Below are 16,925 nucleotides of genomic sequence, written 5' to 3'. Positions count from 1 at the left end.
TCTCTGTGCATTGTTGTGGAATGAGCTCCCCAGAGTGGTCCGCCTGGCGCCTACACTGTACTCCTTTCGTCGCCAGCTGAAGACCTTTTTATTCTCCCAGTATTTTAACACTTAATTTTAACTTAAATTTAAATTTTACTGTTTTAACTCTGTATTTTAATTTTATATCTATTTTGCTGCGTGGTTTTTATTCTGGTTGTGCTTTTTATATTGTATTGTGTATTTGTGCTTTTAACTTGTTGGTTGTCTTACTATGATTTTAATTTTTGTGAACCGCCCAGAGAGCTTCGGCTATTGGGTGGTATAGAAATGTAATAAATAAATAAATTTAAAAAAATTGTTTTGTGATAGGGCTTAGGAAGGAGGAGGATAGAAGGGAGCCTTCCCAACACACAGAACTTAATTGACTGGATCCCCCTGAAGGAAGAATTACAGCGTGAGAGGCCCCTCATCTCGAGCTACCAGTCTGACTTCCGCTCCAGAGACAAGGTCCCTCAGATGTTAGTTTGTCACAGAAACTTACAAGGGCAGCCCCTCCAACGTACACCCAGCACCACTTACCAGCGCACATACCGGAGTTACTATTTGCGTGAACCCCGCCTCAGTGTACTCAAACAGCAGGAGGTGGCCAAAGAGCCTGAACTCAAGGAGCCTGAGACCACGGCTCCGACCTCCAGTGAGACCACGGCTCCGACCTCCAGTGAGACCACAGCTCCCACCTCCAGTGAGACCATGGCTCCCACCTCCAGTGAGACCACTGCATCAGATGCCAGCACGATTGCAGAAGCCCTTGCTCCAGGACCCTCTTACGGGCGTCCAATGCCTTGCAAGCCACCCCGACTGACGGTCTCAGATTGTTTGCGCTGGCACAATTGGTGACCACATATCTGATATTTCCTCTGCATCTGACAGAGGAAAGATGAATGCTCCATTGTACAAGGTTAAAAATTGGAAAAAAAATAAAATCTTGCTGGACTGTGGAACATCTGTCATGCATGACAATGGAAGGGACCCTGCTTTACATGCCTCCCCCAAAATCAATTCTGCAAGAAGGAATGTGTTCTTATCATAAAAATCTTGGTTTCTGCAACTGGGCTGCTTTGCCAATTAAGAGTAGTTGAGGTATATTCAACTTGCTTAATTCTGCCTGGTGAGGTGTCAGGTGTGTATGGGTGGGTGTGAAGGGAGTTGGTGAAAGAAAAACCACTGCTTCTTTAGAAACTGCTTGAGCCTTAACAGCCTTTGGACAGTGTCAGAAATTACATTAAGATTGTCTTTTAGCCTTTCTTCTGACAACTGTGAATGACTGAACTCTAGCTTAACTAGAGTGACTGTATGGAAAGGAGGACAGGGCTCCTGTATCTTTAACAGTTGCATAGAACAGTTGCGTAGAGAGCCAGTGTAGTGTAGTGGCTAAGGTGTCGGGCTGGGAGTTGGGAGATCCGGGTTCTAGTCCCCACTCGGCCATGGAAACCCACTGGGTGACTTTGGGCCAGTCACAGACTCTCAGCCTAACCCACCTCACATGGTTGTTGTTGTGAGGATAAAGTGGAGAGGAGGATTATGTACGCTGCCATGGGTTCCTTGAAGGAAAAAAGGCGGGATATAAATGCAATAATAAATAAATAAAAAGGACATTTCAGCAGGTGTCATTTGTATGCCTGCAGCTCCTGGTGAAATTCCCTCTTCATTACAACCATTAAAGCTGCAGGAGCTCCTGCAGCTTTCACTGTTGTGATGAAGAGGGAATTTCACCAGGTGCTGCAGGCATACAAATGACACCTGCTGAAATGTCCTTTTCTGTTAAAGATACAGGAGCCCCGTCCCCTTTTCATCTAGTCACCGTAAATTTAACATAAAGTGCTGATTTTAATTCAGCAAGGGGCCTGAGTTGAAGGTAAAGTTGCACTTAAACCTTGATATACCATTTCTAGTAGCTGCAAATGGACATGATTGTAAACAGGCACATTCACACCATTTTTGAATCAGAAGCATCTGGATTCCCCTCTCCTGCATGAAAAGTTGTGGCTGGAAATTATTAAGGAACTAATTTCACGACACCAAGTCACCATCTAGCTTGTGTCTGAGCAACAGGTCATTTTCCATTTTGTTCTAGCCCAGCATTGCTGCCTCACTTTATATTTATGCTCTATTTTTGCCTTGTCCCCATTTCCAAAAGGAGTCCAAAATTCCACCTTCTGGTTCCCGTATTCAGTCTGGCTGAATCTCCTGAATATGGCATTATCTTAAGTTTTGTTCATGTGTTCAGGTGAATGCACTTAGAATCCTCCCCACGAATGACTACCCCTGATAAGGGGTTTTGGATCGTAGGGAGGTTTTAAGCACATTCAGCTGGAAGTGTGAAGGTCAGTAGTAGCGGAACTGATACACACCGAGATGATGAGGGTGGGGCTTGTGTGTGTGCCCCTCCCCACTGTAAGCCCATGTCCATTTTCCATGAACAGGGCTTCTGACTAATCTTGATCTACCTTTTTTTGACGAGGGCAGACGGATTCTTTGACAATGATGGACATGCACTCTCTTAGTTATGACAGTGCTTGATCACCTGTTAGCAGTTGATCCTATAATGACTACCTACAGGAAGCAGCTGAGAGTTAAATGCAGAGATAGAACAGGGAGAATATGATGCTGCTAAGAGAATGGAGAGGATCTTGGCATAAGACCCAAACTGAATGAGACAAAAAGCCAGGGGAGAAAATCCACTTGTTTTATTGGCATGAGGTGCTACACCACCTCCTAGGCACTGGGCTAGAGGGCACCTTATGTGCTACATGAGACACAGACTGGGTTAGGAACACACCACAGGGCGCCATGGCTACACCCAGCCTTTCTAGAGTCAACTCAGCTGTGCAGCGTAAGAGACATCAGCACAAGGACAGCAATGACAGCTTGAAGCAGGAACACTGGGGTGCCAGCTGCTCCGCTTGGTAGCATCTTCCTTTACTTCTCCCCAGGGCCTGCTGAGGAAACCTCGTGCCCTTTGCAACTAAGAGCCAATCCATGAAGTCCAACAGGCATGACAAGAATGTGGGCAACGCTGCGTTCTGGGCGGTGTGTGATTGCTTAACTGCAAATTCATCTTATCTCCCAAACTCAACTCACATTTGCCATGCTGTCATTCAGCATTTTCTTGGCAGCTTTACAGGGGAGCTGTAAATGTGAGTTATTAATATGGTGCCATCAACGTACATGGCAGGTTACAGAGTAGCACAAGCAAAGAGCGAGAGCGAGAAAGAGGTCTGTGCCTTGAAGAGGTTACAATCTAAAAGTTCAACAGCGGGAGAATTAACAAAAGGGGAAAGGGGTTGAATTGAGAGTTTGGGTTTGGGGAAAGCAATCACGCTGCCACTTCAACCTGAGCCCAGCCCAGATTCTTACCATGTCCATTTGGAGTTGGGAGGCCGTGTGAAATGGAGAAACCATGGCTGCACGGCAGAGCCTTTTGTTCTGGGCCTGAGAGCCTGCTCCATTGAGCCTACCTTGCCCCGGCAGGCAAGGGGAGCTGCTCAAGAGCTTGACCCTTTACTCTGCCTGCAGGACAGACTGCTCCAATCCCAATTATGCTTTGCAAAGGTGAAGCAAGTCATTTGGACAACAGCGAAAGGAAGGAGAATCGCTGCAGGCCACCACGTCAGAGATGAAGTATGTGTTCTCCTCCTCCCTGCTCTCTCTTCTGTGCATCCTGTCCCCAGTGTCAGGCACTTTAAGTCCTCTTGGCTTGTGTTTGCAGGAAATTGTCCACAAAGGAGCATCACTCAGACCTCTTCCTGGAGGCGCAGGGCCTCCACTGCACTGCTGGGACCCTGGGCTACTCCTCCGATCACGAAGAGCAGGTGGGCAGCCTCCAAACTGGAACAGGAACAGCGGCCAGTGGGCATAGAGGGCAAGGGCTCCCACTTCTTCTTTGCCAGGTTAAATCCTTCCACTGATTCCAGAGGACTTGACTGGTTCCCTGTATAAGAAGAGAAATACAGATCCATAAGCCAAACAGCGGCTGCCCCAGCACAACCACACTCTGCTGGTGCTTGTCAGGGCAAACTGCCATCTTGGCCCTGTGGGGAAGAAGAAGGACCGAGGGGACAGGAGCAGGCAGAAGTAACATCGGGGCCTGCTCCTGCTGGACTCTTTCCCCCCCCCCCACAGGGCAAACTGCCATCTTGGCCCTGTGGGGAAGAAGAAGGACCAAGGGGACAGGAGCAGGCAGAAGTAACATCGGGGCCTGCTCCTGCTGGACTCTTCCCCCCCCCCCCACAGGGCAAACTGCCATCTTGGCCCTGTGGGGAAGAAGAAGGACTGAGGGGACAGGAGCAGGCAGAAGTAACATCGGGGCCTGCTCCTGCTGGACTCTTCCCCCCCCCCCCCCACAGGGCAAACTGCCATCTTGGCCCTGTGGGGAAGAAGAAGGACCGAGGGGACAGGAGCAGGCAGAAGTAACATCGGGGCCTGCTCCTGCTGGACTCTCCCCCCCCCCCCCACAGGGCAAACTGCCATCTTGGCCCTGTGGGGAAGAAGAAGGACCGAGGGGACAGGAGCAGGCAGAAGTAACATCGGGCCCTGCTCCTGCTGGACTCTTCCCCCCCCCCCCAGGGCAAACTGCCATCTTGGCCCTGTGGGGAAGAAGAAGGACTGAGGGGACAGGAGCAGGCAGAAGTAACATCGGGGCCTGCTCCTGCTGGACTCTTCCCCCCCCCCCCCACAGGGCAAACTGCCATCTTGGCCCTGTGGGGAAGAAGAAGGACTGAGGGGACAGGAGCAGGCAGAAGTAACATCGGGGCCTGCTCCTGCTGGACTCTTCCCCCCCCCCCCCCACAGGGCAAACTGCCATCTTGGCCCTGTGGGGAAGAAGAAAGACTGAGGGGAAAGGAGCAGGCAGAAGTAACATCGGGGCCTGCTCCTGCTGGACTCTCTCTCTCTCTCTCTCTTTCTTTCTCTCTCCTCCCTCCCTCCCACCTTGACTCCTTTTCCTTGTGTGTCATGTCTTTATTAGATTGTAAGCCTGAGGGCAGGGACTGTCTTTTTTGCTAAGTGTAAGCCGCTCCGAGAGCCTTTTTTGGCTGAGGAGCGGGGTATAAGTATGATAAATAAATAAATAAATAAATAACAGCACACAGCAGGGCCCCCAAGAATGCCTGTTGTGTTGACGGCCAAAGAACAGTATAGCTGAGCCACACTTCAAGGCAAACATCTCCCAAGAAGAAGTACTGCACAGCACGTACTGCTGTACTAACGAAGGGTTTCATTTACAAGCCAATGTGATGCTTATGAAAGCAGAGACTCAGAGCTCAAACTTAAGCCAGGAAAAGTGCAGGCAGATCCTGGCACACTTTCTCGCCACAGACCACTTTGCCAGAGCCCCTGGCACTGCCAACTACAATAACAGGGTCTGCATGACAGTCAACGACCCAGTGCCAAAGGAGACAGACAGCACGTTTTCACAGAATCTCTGGCTCTGACTCCCACTCTGAAGCTGGGACAGAAAAACATAGTTTGGCTTTATTTTCTGTACAGGGCAGAGACCACTACAGGCAAACCTCCAACCATGCTTGGTCCAACCTATATGTAGCAAAAAATGTAGACCTTTGGGCATTCCACAGCAGATATGTCCATTCAGAAAATGACAGGTAAAGTTTACCTATACCTGAGAGACCTAGGATTGTATCCAGTGTTAGTCCTGCTTAGAGTAGATCTATTGAAATGAATGGGACACAAGTTAGTCATGACCAACTCAGGTCTCATTCATTTCAATGGGTCTATTCTAAGTAGGGCTAACATTGGATACAACCCCTATTCTGCTCTAGTATTACATGGGAAAAGGAGATGGTAAGTTTTGAAAAGTCAGTGCCAGGGAGGGTAGAGGGGAGACCTACAGGTTCAGTGCAAAAGGAAGGCACACACCAATAATAATAATAATAATAATAATAATAATAATAATAATAATAATAATAATAATAATTTCTGACCCGCCTCTCCCTTTGGATCGAGGTGGGGAACAACATTAGAACAGGAATCAATACATCTTAAAAATTCATGATTCAACATTGGTCTGGACAGGCCTGCCGGAAAAGGCGTCTTTAAAGCTGCCTTAAAATCACACAGAGAGTTAATTTTACGAATCTCCTCCGGCAGGCCATTCCACAATCCGGGGGCGACAGAAGAAAAGGTCCTCTGGGAAACTGATGTCAGCCTAGTTTTAGCTGACTGAAGTAAGTTCACCCCAGAGGACCTGAGTGTGCAGGGCGGACTGTATGGGAGAAGGCGATCCCGCAGGTAACCTGGACCCAAACCATTTAGGGCTTTAAAGGTATTGACCAACACTTTGTACTTTGTCCGGAAACTAATTGGCAGCCAGTGGAGTGATTTTAATGTTGGGGTAATATGCTCACCCCGAGATGTACCGGTGAGCAACCTGGCTGCCATATTTTGAACTAGTTGAAGTTTCCAAACTAGGTACAATGGTAGCCCTATGTAGAGCGCATTGCAGAAGTCAAGCCTTGAGGTTACCCGCGCGTGCACTACTGTCTTTAGGTCTTCTGACTCTAAGAAGAGGCACAGCTGGCGTATCAGCCGAAGCTGATAGTAGGCACTCCTGGCCGTCGCATCCATCTTCTGGGCTGTCATTTGGAGTGACGGATCCAGGAGCACCCCCAAACTGGGAGCACAGTCTTTCAGGGGGAGTGTAGACCCATCCAGAACTGGTTTACACACCTCCAAACCTATGTCAGAGCCCTTGACAGCAAGCACCTCTGTTTTGTCTGGATTCAGCTTCGGTTTGTTTTTCCTCATCCAGCCCATTACCGCCTCCAAGCATTCATTCAGAGGAGACACACTATCTTTAGCTGACGCTGTTATTGAAGGCATATTATGTAGACTCACATCACTTGAGCTGTTCATAGGATTTCTTTTTTAAAAAAAAAACTTTAAATGCATGAAAATTGCATAGTTGTCATAAGTGGTTCTGTCCTCACAAGCCCTAAAGCAGGCTAGGATCATCCAACACATTATCGGCTCTTTGAGACGGCAAAAAATACAGAACAAAACTGCCACCACCTCTATTACTACGTAGTGAAAAGGACAATAAAAGTGTGCACTAAATATATCTTAAACATGCTAAACAACCTTCAGAAAGGACTCCCTAAATAAGGCACAGCTTCATCTCACTTTAATTAGTCAACGAAAATTGTAAACATTAATCAAGTCACCCTTATTCTCCTGCAAGGTGTACAATCAATCCCCACTCCAGGAAATCTTCACAAGATTATGTTTTTTTTTTTTAAAAAAAAAACCTAAAATCAATGAAAAAGAAATAACATTCCGAATGGATTCAGGATACTACATTTCAGAGCGTGACCTCAAGATGGCTTAGCATGGAAGAAATGTTACCCACTGCACTCATCCTCCTCACTGCTGAAAAGATAAGGTAAAATGTGGTAAATTGCCCCTTCGCTTATTTGTGGGCTTAGTCCTGCAGTGTTACATAATTCTGTACCTTTCATTCAAGACGAATTGTCTTGGAAAATTAACACGATACATATGAAGCTGCACTATACAGAGTCACGCTCTTTACTCCACTTTGCCCACTCTGATCTGCAGCAGCTTCCCAGCACCTTAAAGGAGAGAGGCATCTTTCACAGTCCTGATGCTTGAGATCTGTTAACTGGAGCTACCGGGAATTGAATCTGGGACCTTCTGCTTGCAAGGCATGGGCTTTACCGCAAATGCAGGCCCTCCCTTGGCAGCACTTGGCAGGGCATTTATTCCACATCTCTTTCCCCCCTCCAGATGGAAGTAACCTGGGATAATTTATATATCTGGCTCTACGCTCACAGTCACCAACGTGGATGAGAATCCGCACTCTGCCTCTAACCTTTCATTGCTCAGAATGCAAGTATGACAGGAAGATGAAATTGTGCTAATGGCTGCCAAATCCACATTAAGGCTGCAACTATGCATTATGCAGCAGTGCCTTTGCGGCCTAATGTGAGCGGCCAGAGACATTGGAAGGTTGGTGCCTACGTGCTACTATTCTCCTCCTCAGGTTGTTGTTTTTATGGTTCCCTAGCCAAGGGGAAAGTGGATAAGAAGGGGCTGCTGCTGCTTCTACCCTGTAATGCCTGGCCCCCCACCTTCCTTCCCTTTAGAGGGGTGGCTCAGTGGTGGAGCACATTTTGCAGGTCCCTGCTCAATCCAAGGAGAGCTGGAAAAACTCCTGCCTGAGACTCTGGAGAGTCATTGCTGCCAGCCAGTACCAACAATACTAGGCTAGATGGGCCAAAGGTCTGAATCAGTATAAGGCAGCATCCTATGGCCCTTATGCCTCTGTCCTTCCTGTGGAGTTTGTATCCAGAGATAATCCCATGTTTGCTATGTGACCTAGTTTCAGCCCTAAGTGCTCCTGGCACACACAGAAAGAGCCGAAAATAACTAACTTCTATCCCACTTTGATTCCATGTACAAAAAAGGCAATTAACTTGTGCTTAGGGCTAACTAAAAGCCTGTTCACATAATCACTGGGCAAATGGTATCCCTGGGGAAAGTTCCCGAATATCACCAAAGTAATTGTGTGAGAAGGCCCTAAACCATGCTCACCTCTGTGATCAGAGGTAGAATACCTCTCTGATTGCCAGATGTTATAGCCAATGAACAGGGGCAGCTAACTTCATTGTCCTCCTGGACTGTGGGCTTCATATGGCAGATGGATCATCAGGCTGAGGATCAAGCACAGCCTTCCCCAACCAGGTGCCCTCCAGATGTATTTATTTATTTTATTTATTAAAACATTTGTATCCTGCCCTATATCGCTGGGATCTCAGGGCGGCGTACAGATAAAATCAAAACAATATAAACATAAATTTAAACAGCTAAAAACGTATTAAATCATTAACAAATTAAAACAAGTAGAATTCTTTTTAAAAGCAATAAAACGATTACAACTGCGTGTGACCATGGAGAATTTAGCCCTCAAAGACTTTGATAAAGAGGACTCCAACTCCCATAATCCCCCAGCCAGCTATGCACCAGGCTGGGGAAGGCTGATCTAGCAAAACAAGTTCTTGATTGCATATGTCCCCAAAAGGATCTGACGTGTATAGAATCAAGGCCCCTGTTCTATCTAGCCTTCTCAGCAACTCTCATGGGCAGCAGCTGTCCATGATCTCAGGAAAAGTTCTTCCCAGTAACCCTGCTACCAGCTATCCTCAAGATGAGGCTGCTAAGGATTGAAACGGAGCTCTTATACACACAAGATGTAGCTGCAAAAGAAGCAAATGCTATTTTGGGCTGCATTAATAGAAGTATACTTCCAAATCGCACGAGGTACTGGTTCCCCTCTATTCGGCCCTGGATAGGCCACATCTTGAGTACTGTGTACAGTTCTGGGCTCCACACTTCAAGAAAGATGCAGAAAAGCTGGAGGGGATTCAGAGGAGGGCAACGAGGATGATCAGGGGTTTGGAAATAAAGCCCTATGAGGAGAGACTGACAGAATTGGGCATGTTCAGCCTGGAGAAGAAAAGATTGAGGGGAGACGTGACAGTACTTTTCAAATACTTGAAAGGTTGTCACACAGAGGAGGGCCAGGATCTCTTCTTGATTCTCCCAGAGTGCAGGACACGGAATCATGGACTCAAGTTACAGGAAGGCAGATTCTGGCTGGATATGAGGAAAAATTTCCTGACTGTTAGAGCAGTGCGACAATGGAATCAGCTACCTAGGGAGGTTGTGGGCTCTCCCACACTAGAGGCATTCAAGAGGCAGCTGGACAACCATCTGTCGGGGATGCTTTAAGGTGGATTCCTGCATTGAGCAGGGGGTTGGACTCGATGGCCTTGTAGGCCCCTTCCAGCTCTATGATTCTATGAAAACATGCACTCTACTACTGAGCTATGGCTCTTTTCCTTTTAATAGCTGTTGCTTCCTATGTCAGCCTGTGATGGTATGCTCTTAGGGACTGTTGCTGGCTAATCCAGAATAAGAACAGAGAGAGAAAGAACGAAGCAACAAACAAAGTAAAAAAAAAAAGCTTAAAAAACTGGCTTAGCTAGACATGTCTCTGGCAGATAAAGGGGGGGAGGAGTGACACACTTTGAGAGGGATGGTGTGAGGTTCTTTATTTTAAGATGTTATATTTCAACTCTCAGACATCTCAATCCAAATCTGCCCCCCAGAACAGCTTTTTGTGCATCTCCATCATCACCCCCACATCTGGCTTTTGAGATGTCCCATATTTGCAACACTTACCAAGGCCACCTGCTGCTACCACACGTCCACCGAGGTGGCTAGCGACAAAGTCAGCCCTCTTGTCTCTCATGCGGATGGCACGGCTCAGCCGACTCCAGGAACCTGAATGGAGATTGTGGGTGAGGGGAATAAAGAACATAAGAACAGCCATGCTGGATCGGACCAAAGATCCATCTCATCCAGCACTGAGTTCATAAAATGGCCAACCAGCTGCCCCAATGGGAAACCCACAAGCAGGACATGAGTGCAATAGCAACCTCCGATCCGTGTTTCCCAGCAACTGGTGTACATATGGCCTCTGATATTGGAGGTAGCATGTAGCCATCAGGACTGGTAGCCATTGATGGCCTTCTCCTCCAGGAATTTGTCTGACCCCCTTTTAAAGCCATCCAAATCGGTGGCCATCACTACATCTTGTGCAAGTGAATCCCATAGTTTAACTATACACTGTGTGAAGAAGTCCTTCCTTTTATCTGTCCTGAATCTCCCACCAACCAGCTTCATGGGATGACCCCAGATTCTAGTATGATGAGAGAGGGAGAAAAATGTCTCCCTATCCACTTTCTCCATACCTTGCATGATTTTGTGCACCCCTTATATGTCTCCCGTTACTTGCCTTTTTTTCTAAGCTATAAAGAGAATTTAACTCACTCTAAATGGAGAGGGAGCACTTGGGTGACCAAGAACCCTGAACGCAAAGATGCATCTTGACTGGGGGATGCACACCCTAATCTGGGTGAGTGCATCTATCATCATGCTGGATAAGTTAATGGATGGATTACACACAATAGCCCTGAGTAGGATATATGAACCTGTGTCGGGAGCATGGGGATTTGTGCTCTGTCCCTGCCCCCAACGTCCCCATATTCACAGGGCTCAGCCTCCCTGTTCCTGACCTTGCCAGGTTGATTGGCAAGATCTGAAAGGGGGCTTCACTTGTGTTCAACCAAACTCAAGTAGGACATCGCCCTCTTCAGACCTCATCCTTCAACCTTCTCAGGAACAGGAAGGGCGGAGCTGGGGATACTGGGGGCGGGGCTTTTGTATTCCACCACACCCCCAGCCAGAGTTTAAGTTCAGATGCAGCAGCACAGGCCTGCGAGCCAAACCTAGCGCTCTGGGAATCTGCAGAAGGCCCCACCCACTTCCCCCAATAACTGAGCACTTGATGGTTTCTTGGCTTTTGAGCAATGTTCCCCCATTCTATATGGCTGAAATGCCCCTGCTAAGGCTTCGTTATTGGTAGTTCAGAGCTTTAAGTTAAAATATGCTGGTATTTCAATATATTTAGCCCTGCCCATTTTGCCTTCAGCCCTGCCCACCACTGGAATACGGCCCACAAGAGCTTCTCTAAAATGGAAGCAAACCCTATGGTTGAAAGAGTTTCTGCCTGCCTAGTTTCAGCCCTCACGTGTCCAGGCTGAATGCCTGCCTAGGCCTTTTCTTTAACCATCCATCCATCCTATTAAGCAGGAGCAAACATAAGCTAATCTCAAGGCTCCCAACTCCCCCACGCAACCCCAGCTTACCCTCCTCCAAGTCAAACATCTCTACGGTGTTGACAAAGTGGGGCCGCGAATAGAAGTTGTGGGGGCCTGGCTGCTGCAGTCCTCCCAGGCTGAAGAAGCAGCCGTCCGCCATGGCACAGCTGGCAAAGGCACGCCGGCTGGGCACGCTGGGGTAGCGGGTCCAGCTCCTCACTTCCAGGTCAAAGGCTTCGAAGGCCGTGACAGGCAGTTTGCCTTGCCTTCCTCCTGTGGAAAGGGGAGACACCTCACAGCTCACCAGCTCTCCTTGGCTCGAAAGGTGGCGGGGCAGACTGGCTGCAGATTCAGAGGCAGACAGAAAGGACTGGAGACTTAGGGTGAAACCACATGCTGTGTTAAAGACATGCAGCTGTTTCTCGCTTTTACCTCAGAGTAAGCACACAACAACTCAATCTGAACCACCCCACATGGGTAGAGGAAGTTTAAACCTACCCACACAGCCACTTCGCCCCCCCACTAAATTCACCCTCCCACGCTGGAGCTAAAAAAGAGAAGCAAACCCTCCAATGGAGGTTTTTTTTCTTTTTTCTTAGCCTCAACATGTGGGGGAGGTGGGAGAGATTTATGTGGGAAATGGAAGGTTTAAGCCTCACCTACGCAAGCATGGTGGTTCCGATCTGGACCGGGCATGCTTCCTTCCCAGGTAAAAGGATGAACATCAGCTGCAATTTGTGTATTTAACATGGCATGTAGTTTAGCCCTTAGGCTCCCAAACTCTTGTGTTTTTGAGCCAAGGCTATCCGGAGAATAATATATTTGTGACAGGACAGAGCTGGAGGGCAAATAAGACATCTTGAGATAAGACTTCCTGTAAACTAGTAAAAAGCCACTGAACTCACTTCCATTCCAGGTTTGTTTTCCCCCCCATGATCCCAAGGCTGAAGGGGGTTCAAAGTGAGGAGATCCAACTGTTAGCTTCTCCCTACCCGGTGCCTGTTTACACTTCCCTGTGCCTGTTTGCATTCTCCTTCCCTCTTTATTGTTTACTACAACTTATTAGATTGTAAGCCTATGCGGCAGGGTCTTGCTATTTACTGTGTTATCTGTACAGCACCATGTACATTGATGGTGCTATATAAATAAATAATAATAATAATAATAATAATAATAACTGTCAAGAAATACCTTTGTAAGCCGCCATGAGAGCCTTTTTTGGCTGAATGGCGGCATAAAAATCCTTAAATAAATAAATAAAAAAAATAAAACTCTGAATGATTCAAAGGCCCTTGACTTGCCTGGCTGTGTACATCTCAAGATCAGAGAGCATGGAAACGCTGGCATGCTTGTCATCGCTGATGGATAGAGGAACACGGTGGCCTGTGAATGGCCCTAGACAATCCAGCAAGGGTGTGTGGCTGACACATGCTGAGATTCCTTGTTCAAAAATACAGGGGCTGCTAACTCAGAATAAAGGGCTTTGAATTAACCACCTCCAAAGGCCTAATCAGGCATGCCGCCCTCCACATAATGATAAGCGTGTGGAGGCGGAAAAGCGGGGCTGCTGGCTCCGCCTCTGCCATCATTCCCCCCTCCCCCGGGTGTTCGGGGCAATGCCTTTTATTTATTTATTGCATTTTTATATCGCCCAATAGCCAAAGCTCTCTGGGCGGTTCACAAAAACTGAAGCCATGAAAACCATTCAAAATTTAAAACAGATAACAGTATAAAAACATACCAGGATAAAACCAAGCAGCAATGCAGAAATTAATACAGATTTAAAATACAAATTTAAAATGGCAAAGTTAAAAATTAAGTTGATAAACTGTTAAAATACTGAGAAAATAAAAAGGTCTTCACCTGGCGTCTAAAAGAGTATAATGCAGGTGCCAGGCAAACCTCTCTAGGGAGCTCATTCCACAGCCAGGGTGCCACAGCAGAGGAGGCCCTCCTCTTGGTAGCCACCTGCCTCACTTCCTTTGGCAGGGCCTCACGGAGAAGGACCCCTGAGGATGATCTTAGGGTCCAGGCAGGTACATATAGGAGGAGGTGTTCCTTAAGATAGCCTGGCCCCAAGCTGTTTTGGGCTTTGAATGGTAAAACTAGCACTTTGAATAAAGGGGAGCCTGCTGTACGCATGTTGGCCAGCCTTTCCTAACCTGGTGTCCCTCCAGATGTGCAACTCCTGGGAATGATGGGGGTTGCAGGCCAGCTCAGGTTGGGAAAAGCTGATGTAGGCTCCCCATGATTGGGAATTCTGTACAATGAGGGTTCCAATCAGGCTCTTCTTTAAAGGCAACCCCCAAAAGTGTGTGCCCCCTAAAAGGCATGCCCCCACGCTTCCCCTCTATGCAATTATTACCACACACAGGGAAACCTTCAAAATAGGTTTAATTCTTGACTGTATGTGAACAGGGTCAGACCAGTCACAAAGGTCTTCAGGCTGTGCAGTGTTTAAACACAATCTGAAAATCCTGCATGGTCCGGTGGCCCAAGATCATCACAGCCTCAACTGTTGTGGGTTCTCGGTACTGACAATAATTTCCCCTCATCTCTAGCCTTCCATTCTTCCTATGCTTTCCATCCTCCCTACCTCAAATACTAAGCCTCCTATGGAAGCACCATGTCATTTCTACATTAAACGCAGCATCTTGCGCAATTGAGCGGGTGGGGGTTGCCTCTTCTAAAACAGTGCTTATCATCCTACAATTTGCATTAATCATCAATTTAAAAATCTGCCACGTGATTAATGGGGGAGAACTGTTTCAGTCCATCAAAATATTTTTAGTTGATTAATCCAACTGGTTAATCAACTAAACATCCTTACCCATCACGTAGATCTTGTTCCCGTGCAAGAAAGTGGAGGCCCCGTAGCAGGGTGTAGGCATCGCGGGCAGGGGCTGCCAATGGTCCTTGGCCGGCTCATACATCCGCACCAGCGCCTGTGGGGAGGTGTCTGAGCCCATCCCGCCTAAAGCATAAGCAATACCATCTGGAAAAGAGGATGGGAACAAGTCAAAGGGGTGGGCAGAGTAAGCAAAAAACAGTTCGTGTGTGTCAAGTACCAGACAACATAATAATAAGGCCATTAAAAAAAAACCCAGCACTGCCAAGAGTAATAACCAGTGTTGCCTAGAATGCGGCTTCTGACATTAATCAACCCAAGACATGCCAGCAGAAAGTGTAGGAAGATTCGAAGGGCCCTAAAGGAATGCCTGTGAAAGATTCCAAAACTGACAAGCAGAGATTTAAGGATACCCAAACATTAAAGCAAAGATGTCAAACCCAAGGCATAGGGGCCTTATCAAGCTTTTTAGGAGGCTCACTCAGAACTGTGGAAGTTCTCCGCAGATGTGACTGAACAACCGTAGGGCTGGAAAGCCGCTGCCTTTAATAGACAGCAGGATATACTCGCTCATAACTGCTGCTTGCTGCAGCAATGCATTACGTAATTGCTTTTCATCACATTCTTGTATCAGGGAAATTAACTAAAGCCGAGATGAAGCAAAAGTCCTGGCAGGCAGGTTCCGATACAAAAGCTTTATTCAGGCTACACGTGTAGGAGGAGGCAGCCTCTTCACAAGCTGAAGGCTGAGCTCACAGGCATCTTTCGTCACCAGCAATCTCTTATACTTTTTGAGAACTGTTTGAAGCTCTCAGCTCTCCTCTTCCCACCTTTTCCTTCCCCCTTTGTTTGTATACCTTACATCATAAATCGAAACCTAACTAGTTGGAAAGAGGAAATAAAAATAAATGTGTTTGCAGATGATACGGTATTAACAATTAAAAATCCATTAGAGAAAATGGATAGAATAAAACATCATCTGAGGGAGTTTGAGGAAGTGACGGGATTAAGAATAAATTGGACAAAGTCAGAGACGTTGTTGTTTAATTATAGCAAAAAGGAGGAGAGAGATTGGGAGAGTAAAGAGAAGAATATGAAAGTTAAAGAAATAATAAAATATTTGGGAATTAAGCTTACTAGGAAATTAGAAGATTTAGAAAAGGAAAATTTAAATAGTTTGAAAAAAGAAGTTATGAGTAAACTAGAAAAATATAAAAGGATAAATTTATCTTGGTTTGGAAGAATAGCCCTAATAAAAATGAGGATTTTACCAAAAGTAAATTTTTTATTTAGAATGATGCCAATAAGAATATCAGAAAAAGAATTAAAAAGTTGGCAAAGTATAGTAAATATTTTTTGTAATGATGATAGAAAGGCGAGATTAAACAAAAAAAGTTGGTATGTAACGCAAAAAAAAGGAGAGCTAGGGCTCCCAAATTTAAAATTATATCACGTAGCTAATAGGCTGAGACATGTAGTAGAAAGTATGATAGGATTAGGAGATTTAAGTTGGTTGGAGGATAGAAAGAGAGGATATAGACTGGAAATTAGAAAATATATTTTTCAGAGATTATGCAAAGAAATGGGAGGAAGAAATAGAGAACCCCCTTTTAAAAAATCACTGGGAAATATGGCGATTATATAAAAAGGACTTACTTCCAAGTATTTCCCCAATATCACCAGTGATAATGATGAGGAACTTTCCGGGAAATTTAAAAGACAAGTTTGGGAAAAGTTTAATAGAGAGAAATGTAATGAAGTTAAAAGATTGGCTAGAAAAGATGAGAACTAGAGAAGAAATAAAGGAGAGACTAAAAGAGGGAAATTTAATGTGGTTAAATTATCTTCAATTAGAACAATGGACGAAAAAATGGTTAAAGGATAATGGAGAGTGTAGAGCTATTACGAAATTTGAGGAGCTGATCTTAAAAAAAGAAAATGAGAAAAGATAAAATAAATTAATAAAAGGGTTAACGAGTGAAATATATAGAATATTAGTGGAAAAGGGGGAGACGGAAAGTGTAGGCAAGATGGTATGGGAAACCGACTTGAAGGAACAAATAGGGCAACAGAGTTGGGAAGGGATATGGAAACGAGTGTTGAGAAATATGTCTGTGAGGATAAAAGAAAATTATTATAAGATTGTATGGAGGTGGTGGTACCTAACCCCGATAAGCTTAATTAAAATAAATAAGATGAATTCAGCAAGCTGCTGGAGAGGTTGTCAAAAAAAAGGAACGTATTTACATATGTGGTGGGAATGCGAATTTGTACAAAAATTATGGAAAATGGTGTTTAATGAGATAAAAGAAATTTTAAGAATGGAGATTGAAGAGACA

At 46.0% G+C, this 16,925-nt stretch overlaps 1 protein-coding gene across 1 annotated transcript in view; it reads right to left on the bottom strand.

The window, feature by feature from the left end:
- Window positions 1–3,651: 3,651 nt before the first annotated feature.
- The window catches only part of KLHDC8B (kelch domain containing 8B), a 31,173-nt gene continuing 17,899 nt past the window's right edge, over window positions 3,652–16,925 (bottom strand). Inside the window, exons 2-5 of the mRNA XM_063123447.1 lie at window positions 14,569–14,733; window positions 11,787–12,011; window positions 10,258–10,359; window positions 3,652–3,973 (exon numbers count right to left, since the gene is read on the bottom strand). Coding sequence (XP_062979517.1) covers window positions 3,777–3,973; window positions 10,258–10,359; window positions 11,787–12,011; window positions 14,569–14,733 — 689 coding nt within the window. The 3' untranslated portion in view covers window positions 3,652–3,776. The remainder of the gene's footprint in view (window positions 3,974–10,257; window positions 10,360–11,786; window positions 12,012–14,568; window positions 14,734–16,925) is intronic.

This window comes from Elgaria multicarinata, chromosome 3, assembly GCF_023053635.1.
Source record: "Elgaria multicarinata webbii isolate HBS135686 ecotype San Diego chromosome 3, rElgMul1.1.pri, whole genome shotgun sequence".
Classification (NCBI taxonomy): Eukaryota; Metazoa; Chordata; class Lepidosauria; order Squamata; family Anguidae; genus Elgaria; species Elgaria multicarinata.
Note: the sequence above shows the minus strand (reverse complement) of the source record. Positions and strands in the feature narration are given on the sequence as shown.